At 47.0% G+C, this 26,467-nt stretch overlaps 1 protein-coding gene across 4 annotated transcripts in view; it reads left to right on the forward strand.

Annotated features, from left to right (window-relative positions):
* The window catches only part of LOC137326256 (neutral alpha-glucosidase C-like), a 159,656-nt gene that overhangs the window by 59,970 nt on the left and 73,219 nt on the right, over window positions 1–26,467 (forward strand). For all 4 annotated transcript variants that reach the window (XM_067991177.1, XM_067991178.1, XM_067991180.1 and 1 more), the window contains 3 exons: window positions 579–645; window positions 11,205–11,301; window positions 12,205–12,385. In XM_067991177.1, the coding sequence (XP_067847278.1) occupies window positions 579–645; window positions 11,205–11,301; window positions 12,205–12,385 (345 nt within the window). The remainder of the gene's footprint in view (window positions 1–578; window positions 646–11,204; window positions 11,302–12,204; window positions 12,386–26,467) is intronic.

Here is a 26,467-nt window from a genome sequence, read left to right on the forward strand (position 1 = left end):
TTTGAAACGTGATACCTGAGAATGCAATTTCATTTGTGGGGCGCTAACTATGGACAAACGATGGGATTCTCCTGTTGTTTGTCAAAAAGGAATTTCACCCCAAGGCGGCTTTACCGAAAGTTATTCTGCGTTGTTACAGATTGGGTGTTACGTTCTTTTTTAAAGTGCTAGGTTTTCCCCCTGCTGGACACAGTTCAGCCAAGTGGCCACCAGTGAGCCAAATCAATGAGCTGCCACAGGTTGTTTGAACAGACCCAATCTTGCCCTCACATGACATCCAAATAAGGATACTTTGCCATAGAGGTCATTTATTAATGGTAAACAACAGGAGCCCTGGCTGGTCTCCTTCTTCTCCTCAGCTCAGGGTACTGAGGCCAAGTATTGTGATCCTGCACTGAGATCAACCAATCCATCACAGAGCAGAGATTAGACAGCAGCCGCCTTGATCTGTATAGCTCAGAATTACACCTGTGTGGTGCATGTACCCACTGAGCTAGTGGTGAAGCCCCAGGTAAAACTTTCTTAAACTAGATTCGACGCTGGACCCAGCAAGTTTGATTTTTGGTTTGTATTTGCAGGAGAGCGAAGAAGATCTAGGATTGTGGAAGGAGCAATTTAATGAATTTATAGACATCAAAACAAATGGTAAGGAGCGCATTTTTGTAGTATTTCTGTGTTACGACAATTTTTTGTCGGATTTCACCTCATCCCTTGGTTCTCTTGGCTGTCACAATAGTATCACCACATAAAAAGTTTAACAGGTGACTGGGCTAAGTGGCCAGGCTGCACAGCCACACTTTTAAACAGGACAGGTTTCCTTTAGTAACCTATTCATTTTACAGCACTGTCTTCGGAGGCAGTCCTCGTAAGGAGGCTTTGCTCTTCATCTTCAGCAGCAAAGCGCTAATGGTAACAAAGATAAAAGAGCCTCTCCAGTGGCTGAGCCTCTTTGTTCTGTTTGTAGCTTGATTTACATATTGCTGCCTATATGAACCTTCCCTGCTGTTTGGGAAGCTCTGTGCCCAGAGCAGTGAAGTTAAGTTTGTAACTTTTTGATGCATTCACAATTCTTGCACGTGCACAGTTATTCTGCAGATGTGGCTGGACTCTGAATCTAGCCCATGGTATAAACTGGACAAATTTAGTTCACATATTGCTGAACCACTTCCACTATGACATAAATCTTATTAGACAGCTTCCCCTTCATTGTAACTGTAGGGTATCTGACATTGTCCCTTTCATTGTAACTGTAGGGTATCTGACATTGTCCCTTTCATTGTAACTGTAGGGTATCTAACATTGTCCCTTTCATTGTAACTGTAGGGTATCTAACATTGTCCCTTTCATTGTAACTGTAGGTATCTGACAATGTCCCTTTCATTGTAACTGTAGGGTATCTGACAATGTCCCTTTCATTGTAACTGTAAGATACCTGACAATGTCCCTTTCGTTGTAACTGTAGGGTATCTGACAATGTCCCTTTCATTGTAACTGTCGGGTATTTGTCATTGACCCTTTCATTGTAACTGTAGGGTATCTGACATTGTCCCTTTCATTGTAACTGTAGGGTATCTGACAATGTCCCTTTCATTGTAACTGTAGGTATCTGACAATGTCTCTTTCATTGTAACTGTAGGGTACCTGACAATGTCCCTTTCATTGTAACTGTAGGTATCTGACAATGTCTCTTTCATTGTAACTGTAGGGTACCTGACAATGTCCCTTTCAGTGTAACTGTAGGGTATCTGACAATGTCTCTTTCATTGTAACTGTAGGGTACCTGACAATGTCCCTTTCATTGTAACTGTAGGGTATCTGACAATGTCCCTTTCATTGTAACTGTAGGGTATCTGACAATGTCCCTTTCATTGTAACTGTAGGGTATCTGACATTGTCCCTTTCATTGTAACTGTAGGGTATCTGACATTGTCTCTTTCATTGTAACTGTAGGGTATCTGACATTGTCCCTTTCATTGTAACTGTAGGGTATCTGACATTGTCCTTTTCATTGTAACTGTAGGGTATCTGACATTGTCCCTTTCATTGTAACTGTAGGGTATCTGACATTGTCCCTTTCATTGTAACTGTAGGGTATCTGACAATGTCCCTTTCATTGTAACTGTAGGTATCTGACAATGTCTCTTTCATTGTAACTGTAGGGTACCTGACAATGTCCCTTTCATTGTAACTGTAGGTATCTGACAATGTCTCTTTCATTGTAACTGTAGGGTACCTGACAATGTCCCTTTCAGTGTAACTGTAGGGTATCTGACAATGTCTCTTTCATTGTAACTGTAGGGTACCTGACAATGTCCCTTTCATTGTAACTGTAGGGTATCTGACAATGTCCCTTTCATTGTAACTGTAGAGTATCTGACATTGTCCCTTTCATTGTAACTGTAGGGTATCTGACAATGTCCCTTTCATTGTAACTGTAGGGTATCTGACATTGTCCCTTTCATTGTAACTGTAGGGTATCTGACATTGTCTCTTTCATTGTAACTGTAGGGTATCTGACATTGTCCCTTTCATTGTAACTGTAGGGTATCTGACATTGTCCTTTTCATTGTAACTGTAGGGTATCTGACATTGTCCCTTTCATTGTAACTGTAGGGTATCTGACATTGTCCCTTTCATTGTAACTGTAGGGTATCTGACATTGTCTCTTTCATTGTAACTGTAGGGTATCTGACATTGTCCCTTGACCTGTTGGGCTACATCCAAGGGTTTTAAAAGTGGTGGCTGCAGAGATAGTGGATGCATTGGTTTTGATCTTCCAGGATTCCCTAGATTCTAGAATGGTCCCTGTGGATTGGGAGGTAGTAAATATAACACTGCTATTCAAGAAAGGAGGGAGAGAGAAAACTGAACTATAGACCAATTAGCCTGACATTAGTAGTAGGGAAAACGCTAGAATCTATTATTAAGGAAATAGTAACAGGACACTTAGAAAATCATAATATGACTAGGCAGAATCTACACGGTTTTATGAAAGGGAAGTCGTGTTTGACAAATCTATTAGAGCTTTTTGAGGGTATAACTAGCAGGGTAGATAAGAGGAAACCAGTGGATGTAGTATATTTGAATTTTCAAAAGACATTCGATAAGGTGCCACATAAAAAGTTGTTTACACAAGATTAGGGCTCATGGAATTGGGTGTAATGTATTAGCATGGATTGAGGATTGGTTAACCGACAGAAAAAAAGAGTAGGTATAAATGGGTCCTATTCGGGTTGGCAGCTTGTAACTAGTGGGGTGCCGGGAGGATCAGTGCTTGGGCCTCAGCTGTTTACAATATATATCAATGACTTAGATGAGGGGACCAAGTGTAGTGTATCCAAGTTTGCTGACGATACAAAGCTAGGTGGGAAAGTAAACTGTGAGGAGGACACAAAGAGGCTGCAAAGGGACATAAACAGGTTAAGTGAGTGGGCAAGAAGGTGGTAAATGGAGTATAATGTAGGGAAATGTGAAATTATCCACTTTGGTAGGAAGAATAGAAAAGCAGAATATTTTTAAAAGGTGAGAGACTAAGAAATGTTGATATTCAGAGGGATTTGGGTGTCCTTGTACACGAATCACAGCAAGTTAACATGCAGGTACAGCAAGCAATTAGGAAGGCAAATGGTATGTTAGTCTTTATTGCAAGGGGGTTGGGGTATAAGAGTAAGGAGATCTTGCTGCAATTATATAGGTCTCAGGTGAGACCACACCTGGAGTACTGAGTACAGTTTTGGTCTTGTTATCTAAGGAAGGATATACTTGCCTTAGAGGGGGTGCAATGAAGGTTCACTGGATTGATTCCTGGGATGAGACGGTTGCCCTATGAGGAGAGATTGAGTAAAAATGGGCCTATATTCCCTGGAGTTTAGAAGAATGAGAGGTGATCTCAATAAAATGTATAAAATTCTTAGAGGGCTTGACAGGGAGATAACGAGAGGCTGTTTCCCCTGGCTGGAGAGTCTAGAACTAGGGGTCATAGACTCAAGATAAGGGGTTGGCCATTTAGGACCAAGATGAGGAAAAATTTATTCACTCAGAGAGTTGTGAATCTTTGGAATTCTCTACCCCAGAGGGCTGTGGATGCTGAGTCGTTGAGTATATTCAAGATTGAGATCGATAGATTTTTAGGCACTAAGGGAATCAAGGGATATGGGGATCAAGTGGGAAAGTGGAGTCAAGGTTGAAGATCAGCCATGATCTTGTTGAATGGCGGAGAAGGCTCGCGGGGCCATGTGGCCTACTCCTGCTCCTATTTCTTGTGTTCTTATTCCTCTCATTGTAACTGTAGGGCATCTGACAGCTCTTTCCACATTACAATGAGGTTTTCTTTCACACACACGTGCGTGCTTTTCATTGTTTGTTTTGAAGACTAGGGTGATCCTTCACGGATGATGACAAAGTAGCAAGTTATCTTGAAACCTCACTTCCATACACCACTGCAGAAACTTTCAGTGTTGATATGTGCTGAATTTCTGACTAAAAATTGGGGTAAATTGACCCTGAATGACTATTCTACGTTCAAACTTCACACTTTCTTCAAATAAGAATTTATCTCATTGACACATATAAAATTCTGACAGGGCTAGACAGATTGGATGCAGGGAGGATGTTTCCCCTGGCTGGGGGGGTCCAGAACGAGGGGTCACAGTCTCAGGATATGGGATAGGACATTTAGGACTGAGATGAGGAGAAATTTCTTCATTCAGAGGGTGGTGAACCTGTGGAATTCTCTACCACAGAAGGCTGTGGATGCCAAGTCACTGAATATATTTAAGAAGGAGCTAGATAGATTTCTGGACACAAAAGGCATCAAGGGGTATGGGGAGAGAGCGGGAATATGGTATTGAGATAGAGGATCAGTCATGATCATATTGAATGGTGGAGCAGGCTCGAAGGGCTGAATGGCCTACCCCTGCTCCTATTTTTTATGTTTCTATGTTTCTATCCCCTATTTTGCTCCCCCTTCTGCTGTCCTGAATGGGGTTGACTCTCATTGGGTTGGGTCACTGCCTTCTACTACCTTGCCCAAGAGGTCTTCACGCGCGAGCCTTGAAAGTGAGCATCAGCGGGCTATTCAACTGTGGTAGGCACCACTGTTAACTCAGATTTGGTCCTCACCCAATGTCAACTCATTCACTCCTTTTAGACAAACCTACTGGATAGTGAACAGAAGTGGGAAACACAGATGACTCCCCCCACTTCCCCCCAACCTTGGTGTGCTGAGGCCGATTGTAGCTCCTGTACCTCCCTACCAACTAAGATCAGTTAACTCAGCACCGATTCGGAATTGAACCTTCGAGTCCTTTGCCTCGATTCCAGACTAGATATTATGCTCATCAATTGAACCATTGGAGATGGGGTAGGGAAACACAATTCCTCTTAATAATAATCTGATGCTGCACCTTGAAGTTACCATATTACTGAGCTAATCTTTTCCTTATCCAGCGAGTAGCTATGTCATTACTAAAGTAATTGTGCTTCTCTGTATTGTGTTCCGAGTTACTGTATTTTCCCAGGTGCTTTGTCGCAGACTGGTAGGGTGTGGAAATGCTGCTTGTGATGTGCCCACACTGAGTTTGCTGATTTAGCCAGTCCAGTGGGGAGAGGTGGCCGACACATCTGAAGTAAGAACATAAGAAATAGGAGCAGGAGTAGGCCATACAGCCCCTTGAACCTGCTCCGTCATTCAATCAGATCATGGCTGATCTTCTACCTCAACTCCACTTTCCTGCCCAATCCCCATATCTTTGATTTTCCCTGTAGTCCAAAAATCTATCCATCTCAGCCTTGAATATATTCAATGACTCAGCATTCACAGCCCTCTGGGGTAGAGAATTCCAAAGATTGACAACCCTGAGTGAAGAAAATCCTCCTCATTTCAGTCTTAAATGGACGACCTCTTATCCTGAGACAATGCCCCCTTGTCCTAGACTCTCCAGCCAGGGGAAACAGCCTCTCAGCACCTACCCTGTCAAGCCCCCTCAGAATCTTATATGTTTCAATGAGATCACCTCTCATTCTTCTAAACTCCAGAGAGTATAGGTGTTTGCCACTGGAAGGGAGCAAGAATCATGCCGCACCCCGCACTTGCAAACATACATTTATGGAGCAGCATTGGCTGAGGGCCAAGAAGTAGTTTGCCGGCTGGCTTCTCAGCTGGAGATTGGAACAGACGCAAGGGAGGAAACTCATAAAGATCATAAGAAAATGCATTTTAGCATAAAATGGTTACAGCAGAGAAGGCTATTCGGCCCATCAAGTGCGTGCTGGCTCTTTTTAAGAGCAATCCAGTTAGTCCCATTCCCCCGCTCTTTCCCCGTAGCCCTACAAATTTTTTTCCTTCAAGTATTCATTCAATTCCTTTTTGAAAGCCACAACTGAATCTGCTTCCACCACCCTTTCAGGCAGCGCATTCCAGATCACAACTATTTGCTGCGTAAAAAAGTTATTCCCCATGTTGCCTTTGGTTATTTTGCCAATCACCTTAAATCTGTGTCCTCTGGTTCTCGACCCTCTGCCAATGGGAACAGTTTCTCTTTATTTACTTTATCTAAACCCATCATGATTTTGAACACTTCTATCAAATCTCCTCTCAACCTTCTCTGCTCTAAGGAAAACAACCCCAGCTTTTCCATTCTAACCACATAACTAAAGTCCCTCATCCCTGGATCCATGCGAGTACATCTTTTCTGCACACTCTCTATGGTCTTCACATCCTTCCTAAAGTGCAGTGCCCAGAATTGGACACAATACTCCAGTTGTGGCTGTTCCAGTGTTTTATAAAAGTTCAACATAACTTCCTTGCTTTTGTACTCTATGCCTCTATTTATAAAGCCCAGGATCCCGTATGCTTTATTAACCACTTTGTCAACCTGTCCTGCCACCTTCAAAGGTTTGTGCACATATAGCCCCAGGTCTCTCTGTTCCTGCACCCCCTTTAGAATTATACCATTTAGTTTATATTGCCTCTCCTCGTTCTTCCTGCCAAAATGTATCACTTTGCACTTTTCAGCGTTAAATTTCATCTGCCATGTAACCGCTCATTCCACCAGCCCGTCTATGTCATCTTGAAGTCTATTACTATCCTGCTCACTGTTTATTACACTTCCAAGTTTTGTGTCATCTGCAGATTTTGAAATTGTGCCCTGTACATCCAAGTCCAAGTCATCAATATATATCAAAAAAAGCAGTGGTCCTAGTACCGACCCCTGGGGAACACCACTGTATACCTTCCTCCAGTCCGAAAAGCAACCGTTCACCACTACTCTCTGTTTCCTGTCACTTAGCCAATTTCGTATCCATGCTGCCACTGCCCCTTTTATTCCATGGGCTTCAATTTTGCTGACAAGCCTATTATGTAGCACTTTATCAAATGCCTTTTGAAAGTCCATATACACAACATCAACCACATTGCCCTCATCAACCCTCTCTGTTACCTGATCAGAAAACTCAGTCAAGTTAGTTAAACATGATTTGCCCTTAACAAATCCGTGCTGGCTTTCCTTTATTAATCCATACTTGTCCAAGTGACTATTAATTTTGTCCCGGATCATCATTTCTAAAAGCTTCCCCACTACTGAGGTTAACCTAACTGGCCTGTAGTTGCCGGGTTTATCCATACACCCTTTTTTGAACAAGGGTGTAACATTTGCAATTCTCCAGTTCTCTGGCACCACACCCATATCTAAGGAGGATTGGAAGATTATGGCCAGCACCTCTGCAATTTCCACTCTTAATTCCCTCAGCAACCCATCTGGACCGGGTGACTTATCTACTTTAAGTACAGCCAGCCTGCCTAGTACCTCCTCTTTATCAATTTTTAGCCCATCCAGTATCTCAACTACCTCCTCGTTTACTGTGACTTTGGCAGTATCTTCTTCCTTGGTAAGGATAGATGCAAAGTATTCATTTAGTACCTCAGCCATGCCCTCTGCTTCCATGTGTAAATCTCCTTTTTGGTCCCTAATCGGCACCCCCCCTTCTCTTACTATCTGTTGACTATTTATATGCCTATAGAAGACTTTTGGATTCCATTTTCTGTTAGCCGCCAGTCTATCCTCTTATTTCCATTTTCATTTCTCTGTACTTTCTATATACAGCCTGGTTCTCACTTTTATTATCAACCTGACATCTGCTTAATCTTACTCTCTATCTCTTTTGTCATCCAGGGAGCTCTAGCTTTGGTTGCCCTCCCTTTCCCCCTCGTGGGAATGTACCTGAACAACCTACCCTTTAAATGCTGCCCATTGTTCGATTACAGTTTTGCCTACTAACCTTTGATTCCAACTTACCCGGGCCAGATCCGTTCTCAACCCACCGAAATTGGCCCTCCTCAAATTAAGTATTTTTACTCTAGATTGCTCCTTATCGTTTCCCATAACTAATCTAAACCTTATGATACTATGATCACTGTTCTCCCACTGACAACTTGCTCCACTTGACCCACCTCATTCTCCAGAACCAGATCCAGCAATGCCTCCTTCCTCTTTGGGCCGGAAACATACTGATCATAAAGTTCTCCTAAACACACTTCAGAAATTCCTCCCCCTCTTTGCCCTTTACACTATTACTATCCCAGTCTATATTAGGATAGTTGAAGTCCTCCATTATCACTACTCTATAGTTCTTGCACCTCTCTGTAATTTCCCTACAAATTTGCTCCTCTATATCCTTCCCACTAATTGATGGCCTATGGAATACACTCAATAGTGTAATGGCACCTCTATTGTTTTTTAACTCTAACCAAATAGATTCTGTCCTTGACCCCTCAAGGACATCCTCTCTCTCCAGCAATGCAGTATTCTCCTTAATTAATACTGCCACCCCCTCTTTTTCCTTCCCTCTCTTTCCTGAACACCTTGTATCCAGAAATATTTAGTACCCAATCCTGCCCTTTTTTGAGCCAGGTCTCTGTTATCACCACTACATCATATTCTCCTGTGGCTATTTGCCCCTGCAGCTCATCAGCCTTATTTACCATGCTTCGTGTGTTTATACACATGCACTCTAAACCTATCTTAGATCTTCTTGTATTGTCTCTTAGTCTGATCCCACCTAATACTGTATTGTTTCTTACTCTACTGCTATCTGTTTCTCCCAATCCTTTGTGCACTTTGTTTCTCCTTTCTAATGCTGCATCCTGGTGCCCATCCCCCAGCACCGGAAAAGGAAATAGGTTAAAAAATGTTGTGCCATGTTCAGTAAACTGATCTCAGATGAAGCACGAATTAGCACCACAATTGGATTCTGCACCAATGGGCAAGTGAGGAAGAAAATTAACCTTGATCAGTGTCCATTGGAAAATGCACATAGGTGGGGGTTGAGTGAGACCAAGGTTAGACCATAGTTAAGTACCCTATCTAGACTGCAACTGTTAGCAGGCTATTGAATCATTCTTGGATAAGTAGCCTGCAGCCACTAGCTAGGCTCACGCACAAAGAGTGACCTTTAGGATTAGGTACAGTTGCATCGTTGATACGCATGGAATAATACTTCGGCATCTGTCGGTGCTAACATCGAGTTACACATTCATAGCGCTTTTAACATAGTGAAAGATCCCAAGACATTTCATAAGTGGTGGAAAATTCAAACACCAAGCAGGAATTGGAAGATGAGCTGGGGAGGTAACAAAGTTGAGGTTAATTAGGTAGGTTTTGAGAACCTTTTGAAGGTGGGGAAAGATACAACAAGGTGGAAGAAAGTTCCAGAGAGCAGGACCCTGGGACCTTTCACTACATGGGTGGCACCAGTGCTTCTGCACCTTGATGGTTGTCCTATGAATGGGGGAGCGGGGGAAAGCACAGTAATGCAGACTCGGAAGAGCAGAGGATGCAAGCTGTGACTTCGAGCTGGACGGGGCTGTAGAAGTATGGTAGAGCGAGGCCATGGAGGGATTTGTAGATCAGGACAAGAATCTTAGGGATGATGAGAGCCAGTAGAAGTGAGTGAGGAAATGGATGATATGTGAGATGGACTTATTGTAGGATAGGATATGGGCATTAGAGTTCTGGGTGAGTTGGTGTAGGGTGGAGCTCGGGTGGCTGGTGAGGAGAATTCTGGAGAAATCGAGCCTGGAAGTGATTGGCATGGACGAGGGTTTCAGCAGCAGTGGGGTTGAGGTCGGGGCAAAAGATGGGCAATGTTACGGAGATGGAAATTGACAGTCTTGATAATGGACTGATTGTAGGGTTTAAGGCTCAGCTCAGGATTGAACAGGACATCGAGGTTGTGAACTGTTGGTTTTAGTCTGGGGAGGAGAATGGAGTTGGGCAAGGGTGTGAACAGCATAGCTTCGGTCTTGCCTATGTTTAGACAGAGCAAATTCTGGATCATTCATAGCTTGATAGAGGACAGGCAGTCAGACAACATGGCAGCAGTCATGGAGTCAGGGTGGTGGCAGGGAGATAAAACATAGAAGCTGACATCTCTCTTATGGATAATGGCTCTAAGAGATATCAGGCATATAAAGAATAGGATGCGACAGAGATGAACCTTGTGGCGTACTCAGATGGCAGGAGAAACCACTGTAGGAAATATGTGGGCTACGTTGGGACAGGTAAGATTAGAAGCATAATAGGGCAGTGCCATGGAAGTGGACTACGGAGCAAGGCAGTGGAGGAGGATGGAATGGTGGGCTGTATCAAAGGCTGCAGAGAAGTTCAGGAGGGATAATACATTGCAGTTGCACTCACATTGGATGTGGTTGGTGTCTTTGACCATGGTGACCTCAGTGCTGTGAGTGGGACAGAAGCTGGATTGGAGGGATTTAACCCGGAGATGGTGGAAAAGGTAAGTCCATTTGAAGACCTTTGAAAGGAAAGGGAGCCTAGAAGTGGATGGTGGCTGGGAGGTCAACCACAAGGGTTTTAAGAAAAAGGTTCGTGGTAGTGGGAGGGGTGGAGCAGAAATGGCAGTGATGATGAAAACAAGCATTGGGTTTAGGAGAGGTCAGGAGCTGGGCAAGAGGAAGGTTGAGGAAGCAAGGGGTGGAGCTGAGTCTAATGAGGGCTGGGGGTATAGAGTTAGAGGAAAATGTGGATACATTTCTAGACTGGGGGAGGTGGGGTCGGATGGTTTGGGGCTCCGTCTTCTGGAAAGAAAGGAAGAATTTTTTAAAAAGAAAGCAACTTTTAAAAGAACATTGATACCGAGGCTTTTTTAATAATCTGATTCCCCTTCCAGTATTTTCCTTTCATTAACAGGCCCTACATCTATTGGGTTGGATTTCTCACTGTATGGGTTTGAGCATGTTTATGGAATTCCAGAGCACACCGAGAATCTGCGGCTGAAAACTACAAGGTACGAGCTGCCACGGTTGAGGGGAGTAACCTGCGAATCTTGTAACAGCAACGACTGCCCCTGAAGCAGATCCTTGCAGACACGTGATCGTGGGTGGTCTACAGGATCCACTTCAGTTCGATCTGGGATGAAGTAATCAAAACCAGTCAAGGCTAACTTGACAGTTTTTGTCTGTCCACAGGGATCGAGTGTTGTCAAAGGGAATGTTTCTGGAATTTGTATTTACAGAAGCTTTGCATTAAATATACCCTAAAAACAAGACATTGGGATACTGATTGATTTACTTCTAGGCAGAGAGCGGGACTATAGATGCCAATTAGCAGCTAGCTGGTTGAGTTGCTTTCCAACTTCGTTTGTTTTAAGCCCTCCAAACTTTTCCCCTTTTCTCTTAAAGGTGCAGACACTTGCTGAGTACACTTCCATTAGTGCCAGTCACCCTCTGGTTCCTCACCCAAGTAGCCTTTCTTCACGTGTGAGCATAGACGATGATTGTTGGTAGGCTATTCAACTGTAGACGAGCTCGACTCTGTCTTCATCCACAGTTCAATCATGGCTTTTCCAAGCAGGGGTTACTAGTTACCTATCAGGAATGGGAGCACTGACTGATAACCTCCCCACAACGCCCCCCCTCCCCCCGCTCCGTGTATAGCGCTCAAGCCAGTTGTAACATCACTACTATCAATCCAGCAGAGATGACCTGGCCCAGATTGGGTATGGGGATCGAGACCTGATTTGTATGGGCCAATTACATGCTGCTTTACCAACTGAGCCTTGAGGGAGCAACAAATGCAAGGCTGCAGTGAATCATGGGTACTGGACCTATAATATGGGGAATAAGAGCAATCGGGTCATATCAATTAAAAAAAAGACCAATTATATTTTTGTTGATCTCTGTCTTTGCAGCCAGGAAGAACCCTATAGGCTCTATAACCTGGATGTATTTGCATGTAAACTGTACAGCCGAATGAGTGTGTACGGTTCTGTACCTCTCCTCCTTGCACACAAACCAAAGCAAACTATGGGGATTTTCTGGCTGAATGCTTCTGAGACTTTGGTGGATATCAGCATGAATACAGAGAGTAAGGTGAGTGCAGGGTTTATATTTGCTGTGTATGTGTGTTAAATGAGTTTGATGGATATTACATTGATCATGTGCAAGTGTGGATGCTGTGTTTCATGTCGGGTGTAGTGTCCCATTTTGAGGAAATGACCATTAAGAAAGTAAGAAAGAAAGACCTTGCATTTAAATAGTGCCTTTCATGACCTCAGGATGTCCCAAAGCGCTTCACAACCAATGATTATTTTTGAAGTGTAGTCACTGTTGTAACGGAGGGAAATGCAACAGCCAATTTGGACACAGCAAGGTCCCACAAACAGCAATGAGATAAACGACCAGGCAATCTGTTTTGTAGTATCTGGTTGGAGGATGAATGTTGGCCAGGACACCAGGAGAACTTCTCTGCTCCTCTTTGAAAAGTACCAAGGGGTCTTTTACATCCACTTGATAGGGCAGATGTGCCTTAGTTTAACATCTCACCTGAAGGATGCTCCTCCGACAGTACAACACTCCCTCAGGACTGCTCTGAAGTGTGAGCCTAGGTTACGTGCTCAGATGTCTGGAGTGGGACTTGAACCCACGACTTGCTGACTCAGCCAAGGCTGACTCTTGTAAAGCACAAGTTCTGTTGGCCAAAGCTTGGAATGGCATCTCAGCGAAATCCATAGCCCTTTGCCTACCTTTCCAGTTGGAGAGGGTCTATAGTCTGGCCGGATACCTCTTCAACTACATCAAGCCTTCTTTCAACCGGTGTTCTAACCAGAAGGGGAGGGTTGTTGTCAGTTAATCTTATCTCAGCTATGGCTAGGCTTTTGGAGTCCATTACATGAAATTAGTGAAGACTTGGCATGGGATAATCCGAGATAGTCAGCATGGCTTTGTAAAGGGCAGGACCTGCTTGACTAATTTGGTTAATCTTTTTGAGGAAATCAAGTATTTTTTATATAGGGGGCTGGGGTGAATGCTGTAAATATTTTCAGAAAGCACTTGTTAAGACTCAGTTTACATTTTCCATTCCTTTGTACAAATAGAATTTCTGTCCCACCCCAAAGGTTGGAGCTTGCAGATACAGGTCTCAGTCCTGAGCTCAGTTTAAATGATGTGAATCTAATTACTGCTGGTTGTATCGGTTTGTATCACTCTATAAACTTGCAGTGATTACGCCAGTCACTGATCCTTCAGTCTGGTACACTGGGGGGCGATTTTCAATTGCCGCCCTCCCATTTATTGTTTTTCAAACGGACGGCTGGCAGTGAAAAATCTGGGAGGCACCACTGCCCCCCCTTGGACTCTCAAGGCCCACCTGATGCAATCTTCAGGTGGCCCTGTGAATGGGTGCACAGCATGCCTGCCCAAAACAGGCCATACACGCTTCACCCATTTGTACCAGGCAGTGACTGGCCTAACCAGTTGCCTTCAAAGGGACCGCTGGAGGCTGCTCCAAAAATGCCTGGAACATTTTTGTGGGCCTGACTTCCATCTCCTTTCACCCATGAGTCAGCCAGATTTCCCGCCCTCTGATATGGCAAGTTGCCTGCTACTGCTTGTCAAGGAAGCTCCGTTGGGATGTAAACAGATCTGCCAACATGAGCAAACCCAACCGATGAAGCTAAGTTTAGCTACAGGTTATTTTTTATTGGTTGGAAGAGCCAATACAATGAGTTGCTAAATTTGTTCAAAGGCAGTAAAATACAATCTCTGGAGTCACACTTCACTTTGCTGGGTGTTGGAGTTGTATATTGGGATTTAGGCTGATCTCCCTGACCTTTCATCCCTTGTGAGTCAGAACCAGCTGCGACAGGACTGGTTCAAGTTACCGATCACTTTGGAGCCCTCCAAGGCATCAAACAAAATCTTACCTACAACCATTGCATAGAAAATATAGGCCACCCACTGACAGGAAATATTTTGTAACCAAACGTTGAGTGTGACTGGCTTTTATATGGCTGCAGAATAAAGTCCCACACAAGAGTTCTCAGAATTGCAACTGAAATCAAACTGGTTTATCTTTGTCTTCAGAATCATTTTCACTTTTCATTTTCCATTCCTTCTTGCAAACCCCAAAGGTCACAACAAAAATGGTCTTCGTTTCCCATTCCTACAATCTGCAGGCTTTTACGGCTCAAGTTTTGTGTTACCCAGCGACAGTTGGGTTGATTTAGCTTCTCTTTTCTCTAAATCTTTCCAACTTTGGTGTTGTCCAGCGCTCTGGGCCTTTACATTTCTCAATAAAGGATTTGAAGTCTCTTTCCTGTACTTTTCACAGGAACCTACAACATATGTTTTCGAACTGGGCTGCTTAGACCCTAGGGGGTCTGCAAGTGGATCCCAAGGGTCATCAGATCTCTGCCCATGCCATAACATTTCTGTATTTTTTCCTCCACTTGTTGAGTTACTAGCACCTTATTCCTGTTGCCTCATGGTAATCAAAAGTGCTTTCCACAATGTTAGCACTGTTTTCCTTTGTGTAACTAACTGATGGTGTCTTTCAGAAGTTAGGACATGCTTTGGGAGTCTTTGCGAGCGTGTCAGTGGTTGTAGGAATCACCACTGGCCTGTTGGGATTTGCAGGGATCATAGAACCATAGAACCATAGAAAAGATATAGCACAGAAGGGGGCCATTGGGCCCATCGTGTTCGTGCCAGCTCGATGAACAGGTGCCCATTCTAATCCCACCTTCCAGCACCCGGTCTGTAACCCTGCAGCTTACAGCACTTTAGGTGCAGGTCCAGATACTTTTTAAAAGAGTTGAAGGTCCCTGCCTCTACCACCAATTCGGGCAGCGAATTCCATACACCCACCACCCTCTGGGTAAAAAAGCTTTTCCTCATGTCCCCTCTAATCCTTCCACCAATCAGCTTAAATCTATGTCCTCTAGTTCTTGAACTCTCCGCTAGGGGAAACAGGTACTCCCTGTCTACTCTATCTGGGCCCCTCATAATTTTGTACACCTCAATCAAGCCTCCCCTCAGCCTCCTCTGCTCCAAGGAAAACAACCCCAGCCTATCCAATCTCTCCTCGTAGCTGCAATTTTCAAGCCCTGGCAACGTTCTTGTAAATCTTCTCTGCACTCTCTCCAGAGCAATTACGTCCTTCCTGTAATGTGGTGACCAGAACTGCGCACAATACTCCAGCTGTGGTCTTACCACCGTTTTACACAGTTTCATCATTACATCCCTGCTTTTGTATTCTATACCTCGGCTAATAATGGAGAGCATTCCGTATGCCTTCTTCACAACCTTATCTACCTGTACTGCCACCTTCAGGGACCTGTGCACATGCCCTCCAAGGTCTCTCACTTCCTCGACCCCTCTCAATATGTTCCCGTTTACTGCGTATTCCCTTTTACTGTTTGCCCTCTCTATGTGCATTACCTCACACTTCTTTGGGTTGAACTCCATTTGCCACTTTTCCACCCACTCCACCAACCCATTGATATCTTCTTGGAGTCCACAGCTATCCTCTTCACTATCAACTACACACCCAATTTTTGTGTCATCTGCAAATTTGTCAATCATGCCCCCCACACTCAAGTTCAAATCATTAATATATATCACAAACAGCAAGGGACCTAACTCTGAGCCCTGTGGCACACCACTGGAAACGGATTTCCATTCGCAACGACATCCATCAACTTTTACCCTTTGTTTCCTGTTACTGAGCCAATTTTGGATCCAATTCGCCACATTTCCCTGTATCCCATGGGCTTTTACCTTTCTGACCAATCTGCCATGTGGGACCTTGTCAAATGCCTTAATAAAATCCATGTAGACAACATCCACTGCACTACCCTCATCAATCCTCCTTGTCACTTCCTCAAAGAATTCAATCAGATTTGTAAGGCATGACCTTCCCTGAACAAATCAATGCTGACTATCCCTGATTAAACCATGCCTTTCCAAGTGACAGTTTATCCTATCTCTCAGTATTGATTCTAATAGTTTGCCCACCATCGAGGTAAGACTGACCGGCCTATAATTGTTCGGCCTTTCCCTCATATCCTTTTTCAACAATGGTACTACGTTTGCAGTCTTCCAGTCCTCCGGTACCTCCCCTGTATCTAGCGAGGATTGGAAAATGATCCTCAGAGCATCCGCTATTTCCTCCCTGGCTTTCTTCAATAGCCTAGGAAACAATCCTTCCGGCCCTGGTGACTTATCAACTTTCAAGGATTCCAGTCCCTCTAGTACTTCCTCTCTCGTTATGTTTACCTTATCCAATATTTCACACCTCTCCTCTTTAACTACTACATATGGATCATCCCTTTCCTTTGTGAATACGGAGACAAAGTATTCATTTAAAACCCTACCCACATCCTCTGCTTCTACACACAAGTTACCCTTATCATCCCTGATAGGTCCCACCTTTTCCTTAGCTATCCCCTTGTTCTTAATGTACTGATAAAACACCTTTGGGTTTTCTTTAATCTTACTCGCTAATATTTTTTCATACCTTCTCTTTGCTTTCCTTATTTTCTTTTTTACATCATCCCTGTACTTTCGATACTCCTCGAGGCTTTCTGCAGTATTTAGCTTTCTGTGACAGTCATAAGCTTTCTTTTTCTGCTTTATCTTGCCCCGTATACTTCTAGACAACCAGGGGGCTCTAAATTTGGCAGTGCCACCCTTTTTCTTTGAGGGGACGTGTCTGCATTGTACCCATAGAATTTCACTTTTTAGTGCCTCCCACTGGCTTGCCACTGATTTCTCCTCAAGTAGTTGTGTCCAGTCCACTTCTGCCAAATCACCTCTTAGTTCTGTAAAATTTGCCTTCCCCCAATTTAAAACATTTCCTCCTGGTTTAACTCTGTCCTTTTCCATAACAATGCTAAAACTAACTGAATAGTGGTCACTATCCCTAATATGGTCACCCACTGTCACTTCACCCACTTGCCCATCTTCATTTCCCAAGACTAAATCTAGAATTGGATTCCCTCTTGTTGGACTTGTCACGTACTGGCTAAAAAAGTTCTCCTGGACACCAATCAAGAATTTTGTGCCCTCTGTGCCCCTCACACTCTTTGAATCCCAGTTGATGTTAGGGTAGTTGAAGTCCCCTACTATTATTGCCCTCTTAATTTTGCAATCAGAAATTTGTCTACATATTTGTGCTTCTATCTCCCTTTCGCTATTCGGGGGTCTATAGTACACTCCTAGTAGTGTGACTGCCCCTTTTTTATTTCTTAGCTCAACCCATCTGGCCTCGATTGATGATCCATTTAGCATATCATCCCTTCTCACAACCGTAATTGATTCTTTAACCAATAATGCTACCCCCCCACTCCTTTTTGATCACCCACTCTATCCTGCCTGAAAACTGTATATCCAGGGATATTGAGCTGCCAATTATCCCCCTCTTTAAGCCAGGTTTCCGTTCTAGCAATGATATCATGCTGCCATGTGTCTATCTGTGCCCTTAGCTCATCTGCTTTGTTTGTAATACTCCTGGCATTGAAGTATATACCATTTAACCCTGTCACCATAAGTCTGTGTCAGCATATTGCAGGGATCACCATAAGTCTGTGGCAGTATATTGCAGGGATCACCATAAGTCTGTGGCAGTATATTGCAGGGATCACCATAAGTCTGTGGCAGTATATTGCAGGGATCACCATAGGTCTGTGTCAGTATACTGCAGGGATCACCATAAGTTTGTGTCAATATATTGCAGGGATCACCATGGGGATGATTTTAGGAGGCAGTTGAGGGTGTGGGGATCCGGAAATCGGGAAATCCTGTTCGGGTTCGGAAGCCGGCTCCATCCCTCCGACTTCCGAGTTTCCCAGGGACCCACCTGTGTGTGCGCAGGCAACCTGTAAACGGAAGTCCCGCTGGCAATTCAAGCCGGCAGGATGACAGTTAAAGAGCCAAATGTACCTCATTGGTACTTAAGGCACTTTACCTGTGACAGAGTAAAGGACTCGAAAGATTTTTAATTTACCTGCGTGGCTTGCCCACTGCTTCTGATTCACACCTGGTGAATCTTTGAAACCTGCTCCAATGTCCGATGTCACCCGCTCCAGTGTCCCCCACTTCGCCCTCCCGATGTCCCCCCGATGTCCCCCCGATCTTCCCCCGATGTCCCCCCGATCTTCCCCCGATGTCCCCCCGATCTTCCCCCGATCTTCCCCCGATGTCCCCCCGATCTTCCCCCGATGTCCCCCCAATGTCCCCCCGATTTTCCCCCAATGTCCCCCCGATCTTCCCCTCTCTCCCCCCCCGATCTTCCCCTCTCTCCCCCCCCGATCTTCCCCTCTCCCCCCCCCGATCTTCCCCTCTCCCCCCCCCCCCCGATCTTCCCCTCTCCCCCCCCCCGATCTTCCCCTCTCCCCCCCCCGATCTTCCCCTCTCCCCCCCCCCCCCAATCTTCCCCTCCCCTCCCCGATGTCTCCCGCTCCGATGTCCCCCCGATCTTCTCCTCTTTCCCCCGATCTTCCCCTCTCCCTCCCGATCTTCCCCTCCCCTCTCCGATCTTCGCCTCTTCCCCCCCTCCGATCTTCGCCTCTTCCCCCCCCTCCGATCTTCGCCTCTTCCCCCCCTCTGATCTTCGCCTCTTCCCCCCCTCCGATCTTCGCCTCTTCCCCCCCTCCGATCTTCGCCTCTTCCCCCCCTCCGATCTTCGCCTCTCCCCCCTCCGATCTTCGCCTCTCCCCCCTCCGATCTTCGCCTCTCCCCCCTCCGATCTTCGCCTCTCCCCCCTCCGATCTTCGCCTCTCCCCCCTCCGATCTTCGCCTCTCCCCCCTCCGATCTTCCCCTCTCCCCCCTCCGATCTTCCCCTCTCCCCCCTCCGATCTTCCCCTTCCCCTCCCCCTGATCTTCTCCTCGCCCGCCTCAAGCTTCCCCTCTTCCCCCCACCCCTCCCCCCCGATCTTCCCCTCTCCCCCCTGGTCTTCCAGTCCAGCTCCGGATCATCCATTCTTCCCCCCCCCCCCCCCCCCCGTCTTCCGTTCCAGAGCCGGATGTCGTCTTGCTCTCTCTCTTTCTCGCTCCCCCCCTCGCGTTGCAGCTCCTGACGGCAGCCAGCCTGTCACTCAGGCTAGCTGCCGGGCGTGAAACCCGGAGAGGACGTTAACCACAATCAAATCAACGTGCAATCGCGTCGGAAATGGTAAGTTTGGTGCATGCGAGTTTGCCACGTGCCCAATCGCCCCCCCCCGCTGCCATCCCACCCCCTGCTAATATCAGGTCCCATAAGTCTATGTCAGTATTGCAGGGATCACCATGGGGGCGATTTTTGGATGGCGGAGCGGGTGCATTGGGGGCAGAGGGGCACCTAAAATCGTAGAAATCCGGAGCAGGTCCAACCTGCTGACTTCCGGGTTCCCCAGTGACGCCTGCGGGTGCATGCGCAGCTCCCGATGCAGGAGTCCCACCGGCAATTAAAGCCAGCGGGATGATAATTTACGTAGTTTGACAGATAGTTAAAGTACTTGAAATACTTGATTGAGTAGACATTGTGGCAGGTGTGCAATTTTGAAGGATCTTCTGCGTGTTTCCCGTGCTGTGGGAAAGACTCCCTGTTGCAACAGATGTGTTTCAGCCAGCAACCAGTGGGAGATGCAAATGATTATTTGACAGGTGGAGAGAAAATGTCATTTATTGCAGCAGGGCACTCTGTCACTTCAGACAAAGTTTCGGCTGCAGGACCTTTTTCAATCAAAATGATCACTTTCCACCCAAAACTCTGCTGTGCAAACATATTTAGCTACTTTACGGACACCCTCACATTGTCAGGATGGGGGCGCCATGGCTGAATTCACCACTTCATCCGAGCAACATCACCAGCCTTGCCAGGCATGGCGTCCACCCCCTCCATGTGGAGCTCCACAACACAGTACTGCGCCACAGGCACCTGCACAAGAGCACGGAGGGCAGCAACAGAGAGAGCGACGTCGCAGGAGGCACTACCCTCGCAACAGGGTCGACAGACCGAGGCTCAGCTTCCTGGACCTCTCTGAGAGCAGTGTATACGGAGGCTCAGAGTCAGTCACCGTGTAATCGCAGACATCTGCAGCCTCCTTCATGCCTAGCTGCTCCCGGCTGAACCGAGCAGCATCTCCTTACCTGTCACTGTCAAAGTCACCACTGCCCTCAACTTCTTCATCTCTGGATCATTCCAGGGTGCCACCGGGGACATTGCCGGGGTCTCTCAGTCGTCTGCACACAAGTGCATAAGGCAGGTCACGATGGTTTGTTTCGCAAGGCCTCGCACTACGTCAACTTCCCTATAGACAACCTCAGCCAGACGGAGAGGGCAGTGGGATTCCACGCTGTGGTTGGCTTCCCACGGGTGCAGGGTGTAATCGATTGCACCCACATAGCAATACGAGCACCTCCACACGAGCCAGGACTGTTCATCAACACTCAGCTCGTTTGTGACTACCGCAAAAGATTCCTTCACGTGTGTGCCAGATATCCTGACAGCTGTCGCGATTCCTTCATCCTCCGAGAGTCCAACATCTCGTCCCTCTTCCATGCACCGAACACTCGCAAGGGCTGGCTTCTCAGGGACAAGGGATACCCCCAGCACACTTGGCTCATGACACCTCTGAGGAACCCCACCACCGAGCAACAGTGTCGATATAACAACAGCCACATCGCTACCAGGTCTACAATTGAGCATGCTATAAGGCTGCTCAAGATGCACTTTAGGTGCCTTGATCGTTCTGGGGGAGCGCTTCAATACGCATCAGACAGAGTGGGACACATTATAGTTGTATGTTGTGCCGGGTGCCGCTTGAGGAGGCCCCATTCACATTTGCCACCCACATTGAGGAGGAGGACGAGGGGGAGAAGGAGGATGTGCACCTGGCACAACACACAACTATAATGTGTCCCACTCTGGTGCGGAGAAGGAGGAGGAGGAGGAGTAACCCATGGGCAGAACAGCGGCTCACCTGGCTGCTTGTGAGGCCAGGAAGTCACTGATATGTGAATGGTTTTCCTAACATCAGACAGTGTGACGAGTCCAGTCCTCACCACCTGGATAGAGCAGCGGCCACACCAGCCCCCACGGCCTCCTCCCCCACCCCCCCCCCCCCCCCTTGCACAAAACAGTCCTGCAACTACACGTACGCCCACGGTAGAGTGATCCAATGGGTGGCATCAAGTGTGGGCGTTCATGGTGCACCTCATGAAAGGTCCTTATTACAGAAGCCAGTCAAGCATGGCCAAGACGTGGCAGTAGTGGTGACAATAATAATATTTAATGTGCGTTTAACAAAAAGCAAATATAAATAAAAAACATGACCAACCGTCAAACAACCTTGTGCATCCCCTTTGTGCTTACAAAATCTTCGCCTTTCGCTTCCGACTACTTCTACGTGGTGCATGCCCTGTGGCTGCAGCAGAGGTAGTGGCAGATTGCTCTTGTTCATGCCCTGACTGATTAGATGCTTTGGGCCTACGCCCTCTGGGTTTTGGTGCCTGTGAGGGCCCCTCCTAAGACTGCTCCACCTATACCTGTGAAGGGGCAGACTCGGCCACCTGGAGAGGAGTCTGCATTGCAGGTACTGGTTGAGAGGGGGGCAACGGGTGAGACGTGGGGGCGTTTTGAGTGGCGTCCACACTTCCATGACCCCTTTTGCCATCATCTCTCCCCTGGGCCAGGCCCATACCACTCCTACCACCCTGCTGGACGACACTTTGGAGGACATGTGTGAAGCCTTGTAGAGCCAGTGCTAGTGTATCTGCCTACCTGTTTAAGGCGGCAGAATGTTGTTCACCCTGAGTCCGAACGGCTGTTGTCAGGGCCTCAATGGACTCATTTGTGAGCCATGTGTGAAGCTCCATGGAGGCTAGCCTGCCCTTCATCGCAGACATCTCTCACTTACCTGTAACACTATCTCAGAGATGTCCTCCCGTACCTGTGCCACCATTGCTCTCATGCACGAGTTAGACTCCTCCATCCTCTGCGCGATTGTGGAGTGTGCGCCTCGCAAATGTGCTGCTGCCCCTCGATCATTCTCCTTTTAAAGGATGCCCCCCAGGGGCCATTCTGCACCCTCTCAGTGATATCCTTTAGCCTGGCACCAGGGAGGCAACACACCATGCGGGACTCATGTCAGCGGTTGCGGGAACTCCTGTCTGTCCCCCTGACTTTGAATTCCCTATAGCCACTGCATTCCTACACTTTGTTGTGCCCCCCTATGCAGCCCTTTGCACCACAGTGCCATGCTTTGGAGTGTACTCCTTCGAGGTTAGTGAGTGTCACACTCATGGAGGATTCCTGCATTGCCTTCCTCTTCCTACCCTGCCAGATGTTCATCCACTTACTGTCCTGAGCTCTCTGTGGCTGTGGGGTGACCACCTCCTTGAACGTACCATCCAGGAAATTTTCAGCCTCCCGTATGCCCTGTAGTGTTGGTAGCTGCCCCACAAGCTCATAATCTCTGAGCTCGAGCTCGAACACTGGAGACACTTCCTGCACATGTGGTTATCCAGGACAACCAAAGTGTCTTGGAGTTCCCACATGGAGCACGAATTGCAGGCAATGGGTCTCAGCTGACCCTCCATTCTATTTAGTGTCTATATATATATATATAAATGTGTGTATTGTAAAAACATATATATATATATATATGATGTCACTTTCTCAAATGTGACATCACTTTCTCAAATTCTCTTGGTGTGTGTTTTATGCCTCAGGCCTCTCACGTGGTGCACCTCGCTCTGCCGATTCTGCTGCCGCCATTCTTTTTAAATCTCCTCAGGACTCTCCTGTGGTGCTCCGCGCTCTGCTGATTCTGCTGCCACCGCTCTTTTTAGCACTCATTAGGAGAGTGGTGCCTCCAGGCAGAGGACCGTAGTTGGTTCGTAGTTCCTCATATCTTGTCGACTTATATCTGGGTTTCCTCCACTTAGTCACTCCACCACTCTTCCTGCATGTCTCCCAACTTTTTTTGATGTGGAGTTGCCGGTGATGGACTGGGGTTGACAAATGTAAACAATCTTACAACACCAGGTTATAGTCCAACTATTTTATTTGAAAATGACAAGCTTTCGGAGGCTTCCTCCTTCGTCAGGTGAATGTCAGGAAATCCTTAAACGTATCGCATTTATATTCAGAGAACAATACCTGGTGATTACAGATAATCTTTCCAACTGCCCGTTGTCAAGGCAATCAGAGTGTTCAGACAGAGAGGTGTTACCTACAGGACCACCGAATATACAAACGGCCAGAACACAAAACAGAGAGAGAGAGGGAGAAACATCCAAAAGGAAGAGAAAGACAGAAAATGACCCGTTATATTAAAAACAGATAACTTTTATTTGCTGGTGGGGTTACGTGTAGCGTGACATGAACCCAAGATCCCGGTTGAGGCCATCCTCATGGGTGCGGAACTTGGTTATCAATTTCTGCTCGACGATTTTGCATTGTCGTGTGTCTCGAAGGCCGCCTTGGAGTACGCTTACCCGAAGATCGGTGGCTGAATGTCCTTGACTGCTGAAGTGTTCCCCGACTGGGAGGGAACCCTCCCAGTCAGCATCTCCACATCATGGCTACCATCGACACCACAAACTGCCGGCTCACAGTGGAAAGGATATCCAAGAAGATCGCGCATATAGACACAGACATCAAGTTTTTACAGAGCTGCAAGAAAGCAGACAAGATCCCGAAAGGACTACAGATCACGAACCCACTCAAGTCCACATACAACTCGGATTACGCTGAGAGACTCTGCCGTCGTACCTCTCGCACACTCCGCAACCATCTCGTACACCAACTCTACAGCAGACGCCGCAACCTCGAAACCAAGATAGAGTCCATACTCTTAACCTGTACTCAGGACGCAGCAGACCAGCTACGAGACACCGCCAAACAGACGAGGCAACGGAACTACGCTACCTGCATGAAAACCAAGAGCAGGAAGCTTGAGAAACTCGGCATCACAACCAGCACCAACCAAGATTCCCCTTGTACCACGGTTGCAACCACAGGGAAGTCTATCGTCAATTTGTCCGACCACACCCTTCAACCAGACGAAATCGAAGTTCTCAGCCGAGGGCTCAATTTCTGCCCCACTACCAAAATGGACCCCATTGGTCTCGCGGCGGACACAGAGGAATTTATCAGGAGAATGAGGCTCCGGGAATTCTTCCACAAACCCCAAGATTTCAGCAGCGAACCCAATGAGACAATCAACGATCCGGAACAGCAGACAGAGGGATCCGCGGTACAGCAACCGAAGAAGAAAGAGTCAAACTGGACTCCTCAGGAGGGTCGCTGCCCTCAGCTTGACATGTATGCTCAAGCTGTCAGGAAATGCGTCAATGCCAGATTCATCAGCCACACTCACAAGACAGTCCAGAATGTCACCCGAGCACAACGCAACGCCATCAACGCTCTCGAGACCAACCGCAACATCATCATCAAACCAGCGGACAAAGGAGGAGCCATCGTCATACAGAACAGAACAGACTATTGCAAAGAAGCATACCGACAACTGGACAACCAGGAACACTACAGACGGTTACCTGCAGATCCGACCAAAGAACACACCCACCAGCTCAACAAACTGATCAAGACCTTCGATCCAGACCTTCAAAGCATCCTACGCGCTCTCATCCCACGTACTCCCCGCGTGGGAGACTTCTACTGCCTCCCAAAGATACACAAAGCCAACACACCCGGACGTTCTATCGTATCAGGCAACGGAACCCTGTGTGAGAACCTCTCTGGATACGTCGAGGGCATCCTGAAACCCTTCGTACAGGGAACCCCCAGCTTCTGTCGCGACACTACAGACTTCCTACAAAAACTCAGCACCCACGGACCAGTTGAACCAGGAACACTTCTCACCACGATGGACGTCTCGGCACTCTACACCAGTATCCCCCACGATGACGGCATCGCTGCGACAGCATCAATACTCAACACCAACAACAGCCAATCTCCAGACGCCATCCTACAACTCATCCGCTTCATCCTGGATCACAATGTCTTCACCTTCGATAACCAGTTCTTTACCCAAACACACGGAACAGCCATGGGGACCAAATTCGCACCCCAATACGCCAACATTTTCATGCACAAGTTCGAGCGGGACTTTTTCACTGCACAGGACCTCCAACCAACGCTATACACCAGATACATCGACGACATTTTCTTTCTATGGACCCACGGCGAAGAATCACTGAAGAGACTACACGATAACATCAACAAGTTCCATCCCACCATCAAGCTCACCATGGACTACTCCTCAGAATCGGTTTCTTTCTTGGACACACGAATCTCCATCAAAGACGGGCACCTCAGCACCTCACTCTACCGCAAGCCCACGGACAACCTCACGATGCTCCACTTTTCCAGCTTCCACCCTAACCACGTCAAAGAGGCCATCCCCTATGGACAGGCCCTGCGAATACACAGGATCTGCTCAGAAGAGGAGGAACGCGATGGACACCTACAGACGCTGAAAGACGCCCTCGTAAGAACGGGATATGACGCTCGACTCGTCGATCGACAGTTCCGACGGGCCACAGCGAAAAATCGCATAGACCTCCTCAGAAGACTAACATGGGAGGCAACCAACAGAGTACCCTTCGTCGTCCAGTACTTCCCCGGAGCGGGGAAACTACGCCATGTTCTCCGCAGCCTTCAACATGTCATCGATGACGACAAGCACCTCGCTAAGGCCATCCCCACACCTCCACTACTCGCCTTTAAACAGCCACCCAACCTCAAACAGACCATCGTTCGCAGCAAATTACCCAGCTTTCAGGAGAACAGCGTCCACGACACCACACAACCCTGCCACGGCAACCTCTGCAAGACATGCCAGATCATCGACACAGATACCACCATCACACGAGAGGACACCACCCACCAGGTACATGGTTCATACTCCTGTGACTCGGCCAACGTTGTCTACCTCATACGTTGCAGGAAAGGGTGCCCCGGAGCATGGTACATTGGCGAGACCATGCAGACACTGCGACAACGGATGAACGGACACCGCGCAACAATCGCCAGACAGGAGGGTTCCCTCCCAGTCGGGGAACACTTCAGCAGTCAAGGACATTCAGCCACCGATCTTCGGGTAAGCGTACTCCAAGGCAGCCTTCGAGACACACGACAATGCAAAATCGTCGAGCGGAAATTGATA

Source organism: Heptranchias perlo, chromosome 10, assembly GCF_035084215.1.
Source record: "Heptranchias perlo isolate sHepPer1 chromosome 10, sHepPer1.hap1, whole genome shotgun sequence".
Classification (NCBI taxonomy): Eukaryota; Metazoa; Chordata; class Chondrichthyes; order Hexanchiformes; family Hexanchidae; genus Heptranchias; species Heptranchias perlo.